Raw genomic sequence first — 18,536 nt, 5'->3', positions numbered from 1 at the left:
AGGAAAATGGACTAATTCTAGTTTACAAACATAATCAATACAATGTATTCTCATAATGTATACTTCACGAGCAGGGCTCGACAGACTGCTGCCGAAAGTCTAACAATGATAATCATACCTCCTCCAAAGCAAGCTGAGACAACGAATCGAAAAGAGGTGTCCCCAAACCAGTGACTGGGTCCCATCCCGGAGTAGCATTCCAACTAGCATAAGGAACATACGGCGTGGCTTCACCGGACCTAGAATTTTGACCGGTGCAACCATTTGAACCACCATCCACAATATCAGTGAATCCCGAACCGTTCAATGTATATAACCACGGATTCAAAAATCCGAGAACAGGTTGGTTGTTCTCCAGTCGCACCGAGTTCAGATCTGAGATGATAGCTGCAATTGTGGGTGCAGAAGCGCTGTATAAATATGAGCACAAAACCCTTTGATACAATTGGAAGGGTACTAACCTGGTTCCATCTACTTGGATAAAACTACCGTGATCTCGCACAATGTAAGCGTGCGCCTGAGCTGACACATCAGGAAAGCCTCGTCCATCAGGATTGTAGAGATCCTGCCACTGGTCACCGAGAATAGATAGATACGAAGCAACAGCATCCTCTTGATACGATGGACGAGAGAAACGCTCCGAGAATCCTCCAGAGGAAAAAGATACGGCCCGCTCTGGATTAATCCGGTACGTCCCCCCGACTGATGTGACGAACGGACAGGAAGCTGGATAGATGGGATTGAATCTTGTCCTATTGGTGCCGTCATTGGTGAGACACGTCTGACCGACTCCTTCGTCTCCGCTACTGAAAATTATCGACACGCCACGAGCTCCAAGCTGAGCGAAAAGACCGCATGTGGTATTGGTATACGACTCTGGCAGAGTTTGTTCATTTTCGCCGTAAGAAGTAGAAAGCACCGCCGGTAGGTCTTCATCCGCTAAGTCCAATAGGTAATGGAGTTGCTCTAGATAAGGCTCGTTTGATGAAGCATTCGCGTCGGGTTGACTCGCATCAGGAACTAATGGACCACGGCCACCTGTACTAAAGAAAATCGTTGGCACTTGGTACGATAGAGAAATGCCATATTGGATGTCGAGGGATGCTTCGACGCTGTCAAGATCCGAAGACTGATCATTCAAGCCGCCGTTGATTTCCTGAACCGTGAAAGTCGCGTTCTCCGCTTGTGGTGCGTATTGTTTCAAAAATGTGTCTAGGTCATCATATCTCGCATACTGCTCTAGATATCCCGAGATGCCCAACTTGTTACGGGAATCTGGGCTTGCCGTGAAATCTCCTAGTTTATACAAGTCTCTCAAGCAATCCGGTGTGATGGAAGTGTTGCAATCAACTTGTGCGGCAACTTCGATCTGTCTTTGATCGTAGACAAGACTTTTCTGAGCCTTGTTGCGTCCGAAATGCGTTGTTGGTTGGATGAGCTGGATGTGCCGATGGATCTCGCTGGGGACCGAGTACTGTAAAGTGCGAACTCTGAACACGGTCTTGTCGTGGTCGTGAAAGATGTAAAAAGTCGTGTTGAGCATTCTCTCTGCTTGGTGTAGTGGAACGATGAACTTGGCCCAATCGCTGTCTACTTCCATCAGATTCTCCGAAACGCCCTCTGACTTCAGCCAGGATACGACGGCATCTGAGACTTCGGCGGAAGGCTGCATAAAGGCTTTGATCTCATCACGCTTCATGTGCTTGCCGTACATCTTATGCCCTGGTGTTGCAATGTTGATCACGTGCTGTTCGAATTCTCCGGCTCGTGGTTGAGTCATGGCGAGGCGAAACTGCATCAGCATCGAGGGTGATGGTCTAGGGCCTTGTACCCATCCCTCTGGAACATTTCGAAGCTGCTCGACGACTTCATATTGAGTTGTAGCTGCTGTCGCAACTGGAGCAGAGAGCAGAGTCAACGCTCCGAGAAAGAACGAATATAGATACATCATACACAACAGGCGAATGATCTCCTGCACGCAAGCAGAGAATAGAAGAGATGAAAGAGTGCAGAAAAAGACGGGCTCATGTAGTGATAGAAGGCAACCACGCCGGATCAACCAAGGAAGGAGGTGCCTGCTTTTTTTACCCCTTCGGCATGAAGAATGTCTTAAGTTTTGCTGTTAAGTCGTAACACAGGATTGCGTCCACAGGGCGATCTGAATACATGGAACCCGCTGTGCTTTTCACCAAGTCCTGTCAGCTGGCGCCGTGATACGGCCATATCTCGCAGCAATGATATGAGCTTGTTAAATGTCAACAAGCCATAGGTCATGGCTCTGTAAGTTAACTTTCAGCTCGATAGAGCCCCCTTGGAGCTTATTCGAGTATACTGGATACGTACGCGTCGAATCTAGTTAAGCATTCCTTGCAGCAGGGTGCTGCAAGGGAGTGATGTGTTTCGAAAATGTTGGGCCGTTTCAAACGGGCCTGATAAATGCACCCGGGAGTACTAATCCCACCCGTATCTAGTCAACTACACATCAATTACTATTTGTAGGACCCCTCTTCTTATAAATACAAGGTCTGGTTGTCCTTTGGCAGACGTAGGGGCGCCAGTCATATACACGATCTTCTGCAGCAAGCTGTAGCTGGGCGGAACGAGGCCTGACAACTTGTCAAGACTTAAGGTCCTCTTCGCACCAGACATAACCAGCTGTAGGATCCATAATCTATTGCAGCAAGGTCTGACAGCTTTTATCTCTCGTATAGTCCACGGTCTCCTATATATACATCACAGAACAATCATGTCTTACTGGTTACTCAATGTTTTTGATGACACGTGCGGCAGCGCTAGTCCTGATCGAGACATGGAGATTTAATGATTTATGGCGCTCTGATTGGCTGAGTCTGTGGATCGACGTCACTCTAGCCCTGAGCTTGTCTCCTCTTGAAGAAGATCATGGGCCCCCCTCAATCTTCTGTCCTATATCCTCTACAATGACATTGTATCGTCTAGTTTATTCAATATCCTCATTTTCATTACTAAAACATATAACCAGTTGGGTGACTTGCTCGACGCTGGCTGTCACCCGATTCAGCTGTGCTCATCGTAAGCTTCCACAGCTCCCCCGCAGCCGTTTACCTCATACGATCAGTCACTTGACTAGAAGGGATTGAGATATATTTATTATCCTCCAATTCTCTCGGTTCTTTCAATTGTACAGAATCATTTCGTGCTACTTAACATCATTCACATTCAGTGCAACCTGTTCCCGTCTGATATTGTGAGCCGACGTCATAAATACATTCGCCTGGAATACACATCCGAGCTGTTACAATATACATCAACCCAAACTCAACAGCTCCAACTTTTCACAAGCACAATGGCGGATATCGCAACTCTGACGGAGCGTCTCCCTGCCGAGACCAAGGAGGAGATTGTAAAGAATGATCTCCCTTTGAAAGATCGCTTTTTCCGCTACTTTCAGCAGGAAATCACCGGTATCTCCTCTTGTCACTAACTCTCTGAATCACGAGCTAACAATTGTGCAGCTTTACAAGAACAAATGGACCGCCTTGCAGACACATCTCTCGTCGCTGGCGAGCGCTCGGACGCTACTGATCACTGTCTGGCGGGCATTGCGCGACTTTCCAACGAGGTCAAGGATGCGTCAAGCTACATCCCCACATACGATCAACGCATCTACGCTGAAGTACGTTACGTCAAAATACTACCACTAACGCTGTACTGACTGCCTACATTTGCTCAGGCAATCAAAGCCCTCCAAGATAAACTCTCCGAAACTCGAGCCGCAGTCCAACCCAGAGCCAAATTCTCATTCAAGACAAAGAAGAACCCTTCTGCCATATCCCTATCTGACGCAGCCGAGATAGCTGCCCAAGGCCGACGCATAATTCCGGGTTACTTGTCGCCCGATGCGTCTTCCGTAGACTCATCTCGAAACCCTACCCCTCTCTACGCCTCTACCCCAGTCAACGAGATCGAAACCCTCCAACTCAGACCCGAAATCGCGCCCACCTCATCACCCGCCATCCTCGACGAAGGCAAGGACAGCGCTGCCCTCGAGAAGAAATCATACGACATCCGACGTCCAACATTCTCAAACCAATCCTCCGTCTCAGTCGACCAGCACTATGGCCTACACATCATGCTCCCCGCCTCTGCGTCCAGCGCCACGGTCCCCGCATCAATCACATCACTGCGTCACTGCGTAGTCGACATGTCCATTCCAACCACAGATGGAAAACCGTTCGCCAGTCTGACAATCAAGGGCGTCAAGGAGTCTCTGATTATATGTGGGCAGGTCGACGGGCCCGCACATATCACGGGCGTAGAGCACAGCGTCGTCGTGGTCTCATGTCGGCAATTCCGAATGCACAATTGCACGGATGTCGATGTCTATCTGAGCTGTACCAGTAATCCCATCATCGAGGACTGCACCCGGATACGTTTCAGTAGGATTCCAAAGACATACGTAAGTACCCCCCCTTTTCTCCCTATCAAACCCACAACTCCCCTCCTAATCTGACTATTCGAAAAATACAGGCACTAGAGAAAAACCACCCCAACAAAAGCGACAAATGGGATCAAGTCGAAGATTTCAAATGGATCAAGCCCGAGCCAAGCCCGAATTGGAGTGTGCTAGACCCCAACGCAGCAGTCTCGGATGAGGTGTGGGCTGAGATGGTCCCCGGTGGACCTTGTTGGTCGCTTGAGGATATTTTGAGGGCTACCAAGGTATTGCGCGAGTAAGTCACATAGTAATACGTTACTCGGTATAAGGGTATGGGATTGGGTTAGGGAGTATCGGTTGGTGATTAGCTGCAGTCGAGGGATCAATAATGGGTTGGAGTATTGGATTTTCCGTCATTATTCTTTTCGAGCTTTGTTTTCCTTTCACATGTGTATCTACTATGCCCACGTTAATGCAAAATCAAGTGAACTGCTCCATTCTATCTATACTTTTAATCGTCTTAAATAGTAAAGAGTATATTATATAAACATATACACTATGTAAGGTAGAACAACGTAAAAAATTTCTAAAACAACCCCAACAAATCATCATTCGTCTTTTTACCTCCGGCCTGCTCCTGCTGCGGTGGCGGCGATGTCGGATTCGAAACATTCAAGCTCTGGAATCCATTCATCAGATCATCATCATTTGAGCCGCCGAATCCTCCACTACTACTTCCCAACCCACCGAGAGCGGCGAAGTTGGAATTGCTGCTGCTGTTGTTGGCTGGTGCGCTGTCGTTGCCGAATACGCCGAGGAGGTCGTCCAGATTGTTGCTTTGTTGAGTGTTGCTGCCGACGGCAGGCGATTCGGTGCGGACCGGGGTTCCGGCTAGTCCTTCGAGACCGGACATGCCACTAGGAGGCTCCTTTTGGGCTGATGCGGGTGCAGCGCCGTCAAAGTCGATGTCTAGCAGATTCTCGGCGTTGGCTTGAGATTGAGCGGGGGGCGTTCCGCCTGATACGGCGGCGGCGGCGGCTGCAGCGGCCAACGGGTTCTCGCGCGCATTTTGAAGTTGCTCCCTATTAAGTCTTAGTATCGTCTCTTTTTCACTAGAAATCAAGAAGGACATACTCGATAGCAGCTCTTTGGACAGCATCCGCACCAAATCGTCCCTGGCCAACAAATTGCTCGGGGGGCTTGTGGTAGACCGAGGCCAGAGTGGACATTTCTTCAAGCAAGTGGTCTAGCAATGCTGGCGGCAGAGTTTGTATCGTGGTCGTGATAGGCGGCTTTTGCGACAAAACGACATTCTTGGCTGCATTGGGTTCGGTAGTATTCGACAACAACCGCCAGTAAACATAAGCTCGATCACGAATATCAGGATTATCGTTCTCTTTGGTCGCTGCTTGAAGGACTTTTTGAACCAAGCCTTGAGCTTTTTCAGGGCGCTTGAGGAAAAGTTTCACAACGGCTGTGAGGATTTGTAATTGTGTCTGCAAGACGTTAGCTCGATCATCCCCTGAATATTGCAAACTTACCTGAGAGAATTCCTCATTGAAGCCCTCCACAAATCCAGCCAGGATGTCGCCAGCGTTACTAATTTTCTCCGCATACTCACCAACAATCCATATAAGAGCAGCGCGAGCGTTAGGCTCATCCAGCTCGTCAATGCACTTGCACAATGTCGGGATAATGTTTTCGTAGCCTGGGTATTTTCGGAAAATGTCGCGAATCACAACGATAGCCTCCTGCACCACGTAATTGACCTTGGTGTTAATCAGGTCTAGAAGAGTGTTGACACATCTTTCACTGGAACTTTCAATCTTGATGGCTGTCTGACCGATAGCCCTGACAGCCCTCCTGACGAAATCCATATCGACCTCGAGAGCATATTCCTTGAGTTCAGCCAAGAGTTGGTCAACATTCTTTTCGTTCGCTATCCGGACCATAATCTCGAGTTTCTGGAACTTGACGTAGGGAGGATCGTTGTATTTACAGAAGAAAACACGGAGTTCTTTGTTCAGAATGTCTGGCTGCTTTTGAAGAAGCAAATCAATATTGCGTAGCGCGACGTATTGTACTTCGGGAGCAGATGAAACCAAAGTGACCAAAGGAGGCGCCATTTTCTTCAAATAAGAAGCCGCAAGTTCCGAGTTGATGTACCTCATGTGCAAAAAGACAACCTTGACCGCCGCCAACACAACACTAGCGTTGACATGCTGGAATTGTGGAACAACTCGCTCACAAATGTGTTCCGCGTCCTTGACGTCGGTTGTTCTGAATTCCGCCAAAGAGTTCAAGATCGTGACTCGTCCCCATTCTGTACATTCATTCAAGGCCATGAGCAATTTGCGAAGCGTGTTGGAATTAATGTCCAGCGCTCTCGTTTCCGGAGCACTCTCAGAAATCTCGGCAAGAGCAGTCACTGAGTTTGCAACGACCATTGGATTCGGGTCTCCAATCAGCTCCTGCAGAGTTTCAAGAAAACCGTTCTCGAGACACATGGATCGATTCAAGTCGAATAGTTTGGCCACACAGATAGCCGCTGTCTTGCGAACGTACGGCGATTCATCTTTTAATGTCTTTCGTAACGGCTCTTCCATGTAGTCCACCATTTTGTCCACACGGATACAACCCATTGTTCGGATAGCGAGCGCTCGAATCAGCGGGTTCGGGTCTTCGGAATCTTGAACGAAAGTGTTGACGGCGAGAATGCAAAGGTCGGGGTGGGATTTGGCATAATTCCTTTACACGTAAGTCATATATAGCCGTAAAGAGCGATATGTGCTTACATTAAGTAAAGATACACAAGTTTCTTCTGGTCCAGATCTGTGGTCGCGATGTTCTTCAAGACGTCCGGGAATAAGGCAGAGACGTCTTTACCCAACGTCATCGCCATGATAGTCCTTTGGATCGCATCTTTCCTGGAATTGAGATCAGCAGTCGGTCTGTATGTGATGGCGAATGTCGTACCTTTCATATGCATATTGAGACCTATCAACAATGTGATGTTAGCATTGTAACCCGTTTTGTTGAGTCTCACAGTCTGCCTACACTAATCCGGCCCTCAGCTCAAACGTCTCTCCTTTCCTGGGCACCGCAAAGGCACTCCGTAACCGGTTGACCGCCATAATAGGCGAAGTGAAGCTTCAGCAGCGACGGGGTCGCGCCTCCGCAATAGCAAGTATGTCAAAGAAAGAGGCGTGAACAAAGGTGAGTGTGAGCGCGGGGTGATGACAGCTCCTGGAGATTGGCTGGCACGAGGTGTAGGAGGTCGAGACACGTGCGTGGCGGTGCGAGGGATGAACACGACTTGATAAGTGTCGTTTTCGAAATCGTTATAGTGAAGAGAATATCGACGTGGTCGCCGTGCACAATGGCTGCGTGGAAGTGCGGACAAGAAAGATTGTTTTTCGGCGGAAGCGGTCGTTGGAAGGTGGCTTTAGGAGGTGAGCCGCCGAACTGTCAGCTTAGTCTAAGTCGTCTACTACCAATATTGGTAACTTTAATACCTGGCCAGAATTTATATGTGCAACGTTACTAATTTCGAGTATAAAATCCAGCTTGATAAATATGCACTTGCATTATAGTATAATAAACAACAATTGAATCAAATTAGTCGATAATAAAATGGATAATTTACGTAATAAACATCGACACCTAAGTTACTAGTTAACTAACTTATTCATATATCAACAAGAGCATGAATAACCTCAAAGAGAATTGATTCGGATCCCTATCCACACGTACAGGTGAAGGACAATTGAATATTTGTACCAGATCGGGTCAGGAGCCACATGAAAACTACACTTGAAGACTTGATGATTGTCGAATCCAATCACAGAGCGGTCTAATGCCTTCAATATCTACAAAATACATATACATGAATCATGAAGGCGAAACAAGTTGCTCAAACCCAAAGCTCCAAATCCCACGAGCACCACTGACATTATACAACTCCCGCGCTCCCGAGTCTTTGCTCTCTTTGTACGTCTTAGCTCCAATATGCTGAAATGCACTCGGGACAAGGGCGTATCGCTGTAAATATCGCTCATCAGCGAAGATCTCCATGGCGCTGTCAATACTGCCACGGAGGTATTTCCTCCCGTGATCGTGATTACTTGTGGGATCGGCGAATTTCATATCAGTTGCGATACGTTCGTCGAACCAGTCCAGTAACGCGAGAGACATGTTGCGCCGAAAGATAAAGGCTTGCGAGCAGCAGCCATAATTGTTCATGACATGGATTCCGGGACGGAGCGGCTGCACTGTTTGAGGACCAGCAGCGAAGTATAGGATGATAAGGGCTGGGACACATAGACAGGAAACGATGAAGATGAATGGCAGAGACAGTAGTTGATGATCCTTCGGACTGGGCTTTCGAGGGAATGAACGGGGGTAAGGTAGCGACGGAGATGCTGATAATGAGGACAGTCGGAGACGAAGAAAAAGCAGAATGACTGCAACAAGTATAACAGTAGCACAACTCCAGAGCAAGTACAAAGGCCAATGTTCCTTGTGCCAGCCTTGGAATTTCTCCGTGAAGAAAAGGCGTAGATACAACCATTCACGCCGGGAATATCCAGGCCCAGTTTCAAGCTTCTGCAAGCTATCCATCGTTCGAGCATACCATCCTTCCTGTGCGAGCACATCATCCTCCAGAATCAGAATGTACGGAGCCAGAGAAGCGACGCACTGATGTAATAAGAGACTGTAGTCGTAATACGACTTTTCGTTGAATTTACTCTGCTTTTCAAGTTGATGAATCCTGTCTATCACTGACTTTGAGCTGCCCGCAATGTCAGGATAGAATATGACATTATCGGCCACTCGAGATGCGTTCACGGTCGGCGACGACTCGTCATAAAAAGGATGTTCCCGCGGGTTTGTATGTGCGATGAGCAGATTGAATTGTATCTGCGCTCGTTCTTGCGGAGTTAGATGGTCGAATAGCGAGGCGATGGTGATATCGACGTATTGCTCTTGGGAACGCCGGGCAGTCGGCATGCCAATACACAGTCGTGGTGGTACGGTCCCTAATTTATTAGTCTGCTCTGTTTGTTTGATACTATCTCTGTCGGACTGGGCAATGCTTTGTAAAAAGGCCTGGGCTTGTTGTAGTCTTCCGAGGCTGTATTTGGGCGCATACCCCTGGACCGTAAAGAAGAGGGAGCCAGGATCATGGGGACCCCGCCATTGGAGCAGTAGAAAGATGGCAAGATACGCAAGTGCGAAAATGGAGAGCAAGCGTATTTGGGCTTTGGTAAGGAAAGGTAGGTTCAATCGCACGGTTTGTTGGGAGAGTGTGACAACATGGTTAAGAAGCCGCGCTATTTGCATACTGACGAGATGGATTGCGAGCAGAAACAAGGCTACAGAATGATGTATCCATGCCTTCGAGGCTTCTTCTTAGGAAGACTATCTTCAAGTACAAGGGAATGCTACTTATAAGGCAAAGGAACCTGAGAAGCAGAATACGAGAACTAAAGACTTAGGCGTTACTTAGACTCGCTGACCAGGCGCAGCACGAAACATGTCTTAGTAGCAGTGCACTCGGAGGCTTCACCGATGCTGTAGTGCGTGTAGTCATCTGAAAACAGGAATCATGTCTCGTATTAACATGGGGCTGAAAGATTAGCGTATGTGATGTTGTATGTGGAGCCGCTATCCCGAGTAGGTCTGGCTTTGCGCCATCTTCTGTTGCTTAAACAAGCCGTCTCTTCTCCCGACATCAACTGCAACTCTGCGATTTATTGCACCACGTACAAGATGGTGAGTTATCCCGCTACATCAGTCATGGCATCAAATTCGTCCTAATAAATGCAGGCAAATCTCCCCAATTTGCGACGTCTTTTTGTCGAAGCTCGTTCAGAAGCCGAGGAGAATGAGTACTCGAGGACTGCTGTAAGACTATACCTCAAAGCAATTCGAGAATATATCTAACTCCTCCAGTTCTACAATCTAGTACTCTTCATCTCCTCCGTCGCCGTCTTCAGTCTGGCTGCCCAGCGCATCAGTGGAGGAAAAGCTCACAAATGAAGTGTCGCATACCTGGCTCTGGCTATTCGATTACATTACTAGTAACACAACTATCGCCATTGTATAATATGCTCATATATCGACACATACATCAATCGGTCTCCTCGCCATCATCCGAAAGAAATGCAAGACTCTGACGGCCTTTCACCAGCCGCCGTCGAGGTTGATCTTCGGAACCGCTCTCGTCCTGCGCACTTCCCCTCCCCCATCTGGACGCTCCCTCTTTTACCGCCTCCAAATCTGCTTGGAGCTCCCTCGCATCGCGAATCTGACGAGCCTTATCAGCCGAATACCGGCCCTTCATCCCCGCATCTTCCAGCATCTTCTTCAAATGCTTAATCTTCGTCTTCGGGGTATCGTACGGCGCCAACTCGCGCGCCCACATTTTCCGAATTCCGCATTTGATAAGCCACCCTTGTAAACGTTTGATTTCTGCTTGGTCTGGGTCTGCATCAGTCGCTGATTTTGGCGCGCTTTTTGGAGCTCGCGCTTTGGGTGCACTGGGTGGTGCTTTCTTTGGTCGTGGTTTTTTGGGTTCTTCGTCTAGCAGCACGGACATTTCGCTCTCGGATTGATCTCCTTTGTCGGGTACTGCTTCTTCAGTTKGAGGTTTTAGAGAAGAGCTTCTAGCCTCTTCTTCGTCTAATTGCTCATCTTCGTCGACCGGCGGAGAGGCTTCTGGCGATTCTACCTCACTACTAACTTTTCGGCGCTTCTTTTTGGGCGCCGTGCTCTCTTCTGATACCCGTTTGGCAGGCTTTTTCGTCTTAGATTTGGCAGGTTTTCTCGGCGATGCGGGTGATTCGTCAATTATCTCATCTTCTTGTGGTTGTTCATATTTCTCCTACAATCATAAATCAAGCATAGTCAGCCATCATCTTCCATTCCTAGCTTTCGCAGTATAAAAAGCTTCACGTACAGCTTCATCTTTGATGATCTGATCACTCCTCGTCTTCCAATCTTCATCTGCCTTGAAAAACCCCTCTTCCAATCCTAATGCAGTCTCCGTCGCGGTTCGTACGCGCTTGACGGTTAATTCTTCTAATTTCCCTGTTCGGAAGATGTTTGCGACGGTATCTCGTAGCGCCCGTTCTAGGCGGTCATCTGAGGGTATCGAACTCGAAGAGTCGTTCGTTTCTTCGTCTGAAGAGTCTTCTATAATGCGTCGTCTGGGCATTGTGTAGTTGTATAGGTATATCGTACAGTCGCGTGTCGAGCAACAGATTGGCTAATGTCGCGTCTGGCCCGTGAATGATCTCCGTTTAGCGCAGCCGGAGCTAATGCGGGCCGAGCGCGGAGACTTTTTGATGGCTTTAAGCATTGGCTGGTATAGCGCTAGCATTATTAATCTTGTTTCTTTCTTTCTTTCTTCCATTGTTGCACATGTCTTTCTTTCTCGTTCAGATTTTCTTGAAATTGGAAGTTATTATCAAAATTGCTGCAATATTCCGTCGCTCATTACACTCGACACTCGTCCAGCATTCAAGCTTCAATTGATATAAGGGCAATATACACAGAAGGGAGAATACACTCAACATGAGTGCCACAGCAGGACCGAGCGGATCAAATACACTCCCCGATGGCACGAAACTMCCTCCGGGAGTAGTTCTAGACAAAGATGGCAAGCCGTACGTTAGCACTCTAGCTGGTTCGTTCCGTGGCAAGGCAATGAGAAGTCTCAACTCACGCATACCATTCTAGATGCAAAACATGCACGTCAGCCGCCTCCTGGCGCGCAATGCTCAAACAAGCCTCGATACCCGGCGGTATAAAAGCCGGTGCCGGTGCTGCTGCTGCTGCTGCTACCACAACTCCATCCACATCCACAAACTTCCCTCCATCGGCACCATCAAGCCAAACCGACTGCCCCCCCGACGTCGAAGAACTCGGACGCTCAACCTGGACCTTCCTACACACCCTAACCGCAACCTACCCAACCTCCGCCACCCCCGAAAAACAAACCCAAATGCGCTCCTTTCTCGGGCTCTTCTCCAACTTGTACCCATGCTGGGCATGCGCCGAAGATTTCCGGAACTGGATGGCCGAGCCCACGGGGAAGAATGAKCCGAGACTGTCGAGTAGAGCAGAGTTTGGGCAGTGGATGTGCGAGGCACATAATGCTGTGAATCGCAAGTTGGGGAAGAAGGAGTTTGATTGTAACTTTTGGGAGGAGAGGTGGAGAACTGGGTGGAAGGATGGGCGATGTGACTGATTTTACCTCCCATATAGAAATGAAGAGGCCAAAGGGTAGACGCATCTCTTCTCATGATTGTACATACATACATGCATTGCTACGGCCGATATAGTGTATATTAGAAATCTCATGTTCATATCTGCCTAGGTAGCTATTATTTTCTGATAACCGTCCTCACTCCGAGTCCCCTTTTACAAGAGAGAACCACTTTTGTCATAAGAAAAGGAGAATGCGCCTCTTGATCGACAGTAGAAAAAGAAAATTATATCAATAATTGAAATAAGAGGCAGAAGAAGAAATTGGCATTACAGGCCTTCATGACGTCTTTACATTGATTCCGCACAAAACATCCCAAATTCACAACGCAAACGACGCAAACATCTATAGACCAGACACGAAAAGGCGAAGACCACTGGCTGGAGCACCGATCTCGGTGACTTCGGCGATGCGATCCACCGATCCCTTGTATTGTTCATGATATTTGGCGCCGGTGTAAGGATCTGATACACTTGGAGACCCGCTGTAGATGGGTGTGTATGACGCCGCGCAAATCTCGAAGTCTGCAAACTGATCAAAGTCGACCTCGATCTTGTCGTGTGGATTACGCTCGCATTGCGCTTTGATCTTCCTAGCCTGTGAAGTTTTGTCAGAATCATAAAGCAACACATAGATCGTAAATTGTGACTTACCTGCTCTAACAATTTGGCGGAACCACCGTTAGCAATCATGCGGTTGGCGAAGCTCAAGGCCGACGAGTAGTTCTTGTTCTGGAACGCTAGCTTCATGGCAGCCATCAAGGCTAGTTGGCGATGGGCAACCTCAAGCTTGGGGATGGTGAAGTAGGCGGAAAGTTCAAGGGCTCGCTTGAGGTCCTCAGGGCTCTCTGTAGGTGTAGTACGACGTTCAAGCTCAATCGACATCGCAAGGATATATTCTCTGGCAGTCGCAATAATCTTCTTTGCTTGTTCTACCTCGTCTTCAGAAGAAACGACATTGACAAGAAGTGTATGCAAAATACGTTTGAAGATCTTGACACCCTCTTCGAGTTTATTAGATCGCATAGCGGTATATCCCTCTTGTAGATCGACAGTGGCGATGGTATCGAGATCCCGAGGAATGATCGGCAAAACCTTGCGAGAGTCTGTTTCATCCACTGTCCTGCGAATGTAGTTGACCAAAGGAGGCAATCCAGTAGAAGCAGGAAGATATGTTCTTGAAGCAGTGTAGATCTCCATGAACCTCGACTTGAGAGGAGCAAATTGCACAGCTCCCACTTGACGGTTGAGAAGTTGCATAGCTGTGTCGAAAGACCCTGCTGCCACATGATCCGCAGCCAATGGAGAGTTCCGGGCCCAGAGATCGGCTTCTGAAATCGATGCTCCAGCATCTACACTCTCGACGTTGACAAAGTCATTTTCCTCTTCAACATTAATCTCGTCACCCATATCCCAGCCGGCAACATCTTCTTCCTCTTCCTCAAGAACATCCTGACCTGCTGCTGCTGCCTCCTCTTCCTCCTCCTCAATGTCCAAAGCTGCCTCTTCCTCGCCTCCACCAACCTCACCAAGAAGAGCCTTTTCGAAAGCAGAGTGACCAGCAGCCTTTGTAGGCCAGTTGGTCTTGAAGGTAGGGACAATAGGCACTGGGGTCTGTTGGAATTCACCAATGGTGGGTAACTTGATCTGGTCTTCGGTAAGACCACAAGTTTCGAGGATGGACTCCGCCTCTTCAGTCAATCCGTGGGCTTTCGCAGTGACATAGGCGAGGGGATCTAGATTGATTAGTATGAAACTTGAATGAAAAGAACCCGGCCACTTACAAAGGTCAACTTCCTTGAACATCTCAATCCTGTCCTCGACATCGCCTCTGTAGATAGCGTTCTGGAACCGAGAAGTAAAGTCATTTCTGTGGGTCGCGATCTTGGCCATTCTTGAAAGCTTCTCCTGGTCACCTGTAGAAAGGTATAGGAATGAAAGCTTGTCAAACAGCCTCTGTTTCTGATAGGTCATCTCCACGGTCTGGTGATTTCCATGAGCAAGAGCTTCGGTTGCCAGACGACTCCACAGCTTGGGTCGATCAATCTCTTTGGCTGTCTCAATAGCAACTTCCAAGTTACCACATTCAATAGCCAGCTCGAAGCGAGTCTGAGGATCTTGAACGAATTGCAAAGCAATCTCTGGGTATCCCTTCTTCTGGAGATAGGCAATGATACTTTGGCCGACCAAGCTAGAGGTCTTGATAAGATGAAGCATCTCGTCGTAATTCCTCTTTACCAATGCACTCTTGAAGCGGAACTCTGTCGGGTCGATTTCAAAGATCTGAGGCTTGGCGTTTCGATCGAGGCAGTAAACATTTCGTCCCTTCACTTTGACAAGGTAGACGGTCTGTTCCAAAGTGCGGATGATACCATTGTCACCGTTCAACAGCGAAAATTTGATATGGTTCAAGCTTGAGTAATATAGGATGCCGGAATCGTCCCAAGTAGCGCTCTTGATGCGGATGGTTTCGTGGATGGAGCTCAATTGTTGTAGGTTCTTGGTCACAATGGTGACATTGTGCTTGCTGAGAAGTGCAGCGTGGAGACCGTCATTTGACCAGACAACATATTTGACGCCAGACACGGCAAGTTCGGCCAATTGCTTCTTCTGCTGGATGTCGAAAAGGCTGACGGATGTTGGCGTAATGAAAAGGAGGGCGCCAGAGCCACCGAAATAGATATCCGTCGTACCAGTCGGCGTTTTAATCGATTTGGTCGTCGAGTTGCTCAAATCCTTGATATCGACAGTCTGATTGGCTTGGTTGAAAACAGCGAAACGATTCCTGGCAACAAAAACGGCCGAATTTCCTTGTCCGCGCAATGAATTTGTCGGCTCAACAGCGCCTGTGCCATCTCGTGGAAGGTGGATAAGCTCATATGTGCCGTTCTCGGCAGGTGTGGTCACAAGGATTGCACGCTCGGCAGGATTATATGAAATTGTTCGCAGGGGAACCCATGGGGCGCCAAGTTTGCGCAGCGACAGCAGTGGCTGAGATTCGGTGTTCTTCGTAAAGTCGTATGATTTCACATGTTTCTCCTTTGTAACATAGAAAAGCTGGTTTTGGTGAAGAGTGTGTGCCGGACGTTCCCTTTCCAATTTAAACACCATCACACCAGTATCGTGACCCGCTGCGAAAAGGTTGATCTTTGGGTGAGCGGCTATGATCCAGAATCTGTCCTGGTCCCGTTTGAACGATTGTACCGAAGTGCGCTTATTGAGGTCCCAAACACGGATGGTCTTATCTTCACCGACAGAAAGGATGAGGTCTTGGTGGGGGTGGAATATACATGCCGAAGCGTTCTGGAAATGTCCGCGGCATGTGTCAACTTCCCATGCCTTGGTATCTGATAGAGGTTAGCTGAGTTGAGACTATTCCGGCTTTTTTTTTGCGCAAACTAACCACTCATTCTCCACAGCTTTACTAGTCGATCATCACCAGCTGAAACAATCAGTGGCAGTGTCGGGTGGAAAGCGCAAAAGTTGACGCCTCGGTCGTGGCCTTCAAGAATAAATTTCACGACAGCATCGGTGTTACCAAACATATCCGCCTGACTGTTTGCCCTGGCCATTTGATCCTCAAAGTTCATTGAAGTCGGTGCAGAGTGTTTCTTGCGCAGCCCGGAGATATCCCAAACGCGAACGGACTGGTCGAGGGAGGCGGATACGATTAGGTCTTCTTTTGGGTGAAATTGGGCGCACCAAACATCTATGACTGTTAGTAAATATTATAAACATATGCAAAGGAGACTGACAATGGTTGTGACCTGTCAGGGTAGCGATGAGACTTCGGTTCTGCCAGTTCCAAATTCTAATTGTCTGATCGTCGGAGCATGACAAGATCCTGTATATTGTCAGATAGGTTGTCGAAAATGGTATTGGATTTGTACACACCATGGTAGTTCGTGATGGAAAGCAACAGTTCGAACATCTAAAAATAGTCAGCAACAACTCAAGCTTTCGGAATATAGGATATCTCTCATACAATCGAGATGCCCTATCGAATGTCAGTTAGCTAGTTTTCCAATGTCTGGACCATGTTTGAAATACCTGACAACACAGCAATGCTCTTCCGGCTCTGTAACGACCACAATCGAATCTTATAATCATCTCCTCCACTAACGAATATATTCTGCGTAGGATGGAAAGCCACGGATCGAACTGGGCCATCGTGTTCTTCGAAGCGGTCGATCAGTGTACCCATGCGGTAATCCCATAATTGAATTGTGCTGGAATGAAGCGAAACAAGGAGCCATGGACGTGTAGGATGGAAAGCGAGACCTTTGGCCCTGGACGACTTGCTTTCGAACTGTAGGTAGGATGCAGGTTAGAGACGGTTGAATCGCGGCGTCCAAAGAGGGGACTTGCCTTTGTGAGCATTGTTGGGGACGACATCTTGGGTGGCCTATGCTGCAGAGCAGCGAGCTATACAGGCCAATCTAATAAGCAATCAATGCAAGGAACACCACATTCACCCGCTCGCGCACGACGTTGGAATGAAGAAAGAGAGCGAGGACGCAATGCGAAGAGAAGTAGCTGTGAGGTATAGCAACAACAACATGCCAGCTTTCACTTGTGGTTGCCGTCAGGGAGCGACTAAGCGAGTGGGCCCGACCAATAGAAATGGCGGCAGCCTCAATTTATCGACCAGGGGTCGTCACTACAACCAAACTTTTACTTCTGCAATCCTTCTTGCATTGATTACTGATGTGCTCAGAGACTCGCAATGAATTGATCTAGTCGTGCAGGGGCATGTCCTCCACGCTTCGATAAGCGACTGGCTATCAATGAGCTGTCCGAACATTGCTCCCCAGATGCGTGCCCCGCATTGCCCTCCTCCACCACCATCATCCACCAGATAATCGACTCGTGTGGGAGCGTCGTCCTCGTCGGTTGGCGCTCGAACAAAAAAGAAACAGAGCATGGGCAAGAGACCGCTCACAAGATCGACTTCGGCTACTTCCTCTCCCAGTGCATCATGTCCCGGTGGTCGCCAGAAACCCGGTCCTCCGCCCAAAAGAAGCTTCATTCCATCCACGGGCGACCCGGTTGATCACGGCCGAAACGCGGCAAGCGATTCGAGAGAAGATAATATATATTTCGGAGATATTCTACTGGATGACGGTGCGCAGGATGCCGGGTATGAGGCTGACGTGGAAATCGTCAGACCTTATGCGATCGAGGAGCCCGATGAAGAGACGGACCAAACTCCAACATCAGTTGCTACGCCGAAACTGTTGGATTCAACTGAGCAATGGCAGAAGGAATTACTGAACTCACTACGGGGTCTTTACTGCGACTCGGATAGCACCGATACACCACCACTTACTCGACACAAACGAGGCAGGAAGAGAAAGCCGGGTACTTCGACGACTTCATATCAGGATTTTCAAAGCTCTCAGCAGACCGTAAAGGACCGGGGTGCTGATGTTGAAATGGGAGGTGGGGTTGGCCTCCTAAGTCCCAAAAGGCGTCGGCGAAAGAGTACGAGGTCTGGAGAAGACATTAATGTCTCTCACGGCAGCCTTCTGGCCAGCGAGTATGCAAGCACGGCCTCCAGTCCGGTGAATTTGTCTACAGGCACTCACGAAAATGAGAAACCCCCTTTACTGAGACGTGAGCTGTCGGCAAAGGATAGAATGGATATTGATTGAGCGTTCCTATGTCCTAGCTGTGACCTTTTTGTCTTGCGTCATATATGAGCTTGTTTATGCTAGCGTAGGCTGGTCCTGAAATTGCCTTGATAATTCAGAATTCTGTCTATTTGAAAGCTGTGTATGAGTATTCCTCTTTGATGGCCCCGGGACATATCCGTCTAATGGGATCGCGGAATAAAAACGGTTGAAAC

General features: G+C 48.4%; 8 protein-coding genes across 8 annotated transcripts; 3 read left to right on the top strand and 5 right to left on the bottom strand.

The window, feature by feature from the left end:
- Positions 1-112: 112 nt before the first annotated feature.
- BHQ10_008189 (uncharacterized protein) lies at positions 113-1,804 on the bottom strand (the record flags this gene model as incomplete). The annotated part of the gene is made up of 2 exons (XM_040880966.1): positions 113-410; positions 462-1,804. The coding sequence occupies 2 exons, from the start codon at positions 1,802-1,804 to the stop codon at positions 113-115; spliced, it is 1,641 nt and encodes a 546-aa protein (XP_040736691.1).
- Positions 1,805-3,325: 1,521 nt separating this feature from the next.
- BHQ10_008188 (uncharacterized protein) lies at positions 3,326-4,716 on the top strand (the record flags this gene model as incomplete). Its single annotated transcript, XM_040880965.1, has 4 exons — positions 3,326-3,443; positions 3,495-3,655; positions 3,713-4,438; positions 4,510-4,716. The coding sequence occupies 4 exons, from the start codon at positions 3,326-3,328 to the stop codon at positions 4,714-4,716; spliced, it is 1,212 nt and encodes a 403-aa protein (XP_040736690.1).
- A 287-nt stretch (positions 4,717-5,003) lies between these two features.
- On the bottom strand, positions 5,004-7,551 carry BHQ10_008187 (uncharacterized protein; the record flags this gene model as incomplete). Its single annotated transcript, XM_040880964.1, has 6 exons — positions 5,004-5,499; positions 5,552-5,913; positions 5,959-7,165; positions 7,213-7,344; positions 7,394-7,414; positions 7,475-7,551. 6 exons carry the CDS (start codon positions 7,549-7,551, stop codon positions 5,004-5,006), a joined length of 2,295 nt encoding a protein of 764 aa, XP_040736689.1.
- Positions 7,552-8,308: 757 nt separating this feature from the next.
- Positions 8,309-9,760, bottom strand: BHQ10_008186 (uncharacterized protein; the record flags this gene model as incomplete). The annotated part of the gene is made up of 1 exon (XM_040880963.1): positions 8,309-9,760. The coding sequence occupies one exon, from the start codon at positions 9,758-9,760 to the stop codon at positions 8,309-8,311; it is 1,452 nt and encodes a 483-aa protein (XP_040736688.1).
- A 790-nt stretch (positions 9,761-10,550) lies between these two features.
- On the bottom strand, positions 10,551-11,636 carry BHQ10_008185 (uncharacterized protein; the record flags this gene model as incomplete). The annotated part of the gene is made up of 2 exons (XM_040880962.1): positions 10,551-11,303; positions 11,379-11,636. The coding sequence occupies 2 exons, from the start codon at positions 11,634-11,636 to the stop codon at positions 10,551-10,553; spliced, it is 1,011 nt and encodes a 336-aa protein (XP_040736687.1).
- Positions 11,637-11,995: 359 nt separating this feature from the next.
- On the top strand, positions 11,996-12,671 carry BHQ10_008184 (uncharacterized protein; the record flags this gene model as incomplete). The annotated part of the gene is made up of 2 exons (XM_040880961.1): positions 11,996-12,087; positions 12,161-12,671. The coding sequence occupies 2 exons, from the start codon at positions 11,996-11,998 to the stop codon at positions 12,669-12,671; spliced, it is 603 nt and encodes a 200-aa protein (XP_040736686.1).
- Positions 12,672-13,034: 363 nt separating this feature from the next.
- On the bottom strand, positions 13,035-16,892 carry BHQ10_008183 (uncharacterized protein; the record flags this gene model as incomplete). Its single annotated transcript, XM_040880960.1, has 8 exons — positions 13,035-13,286; positions 13,343-14,424; positions 14,473-16,035; positions 16,092-16,397; positions 16,444-16,532; positions 16,583-16,619; positions 16,674-16,685; positions 16,739-16,892. 8 exons carry the CDS (start codon positions 16,890-16,892, stop codon positions 13,035-13,037), a joined length of 3,495 nt encoding a protein of 1,164 aa, XP_040736685.1.
- A 718-nt stretch (positions 16,893-17,610) lies between these two features.
- On the top strand, positions 17,611-18,342 carry BHQ10_008182 (uncharacterized protein; the record flags this gene model as incomplete). Its single annotated transcript, XM_040880959.1, has 1 exon — positions 17,611-18,342. The coding sequence occupies one exon, from the start codon at positions 17,611-17,613 to the stop codon at positions 18,340-18,342; it is 732 nt and encodes a 243-aa protein (XP_040736684.1).
- Between the last annotated feature and the right edge of the window lie 194 nt (positions 18,343-18,536).

Source organism: Talaromyces amestolkiae (genome assembly GCF_001896365.1).
Source record: "Talaromyces amestolkiae strain CIB chromosome Unknown scaffold18.1, whole genome shotgun sequence".
In the NCBI taxonomy this organism is placed as follows: domain Eukaryota; kingdom Fungi; phylum Ascomycota; class Eurotiomycetes; order Eurotiales; family Trichocomaceae; genus Talaromyces; species Talaromyces amestolkiae.
This window is presented reverse-complemented; position numbering and strand designations above follow the sequence as displayed.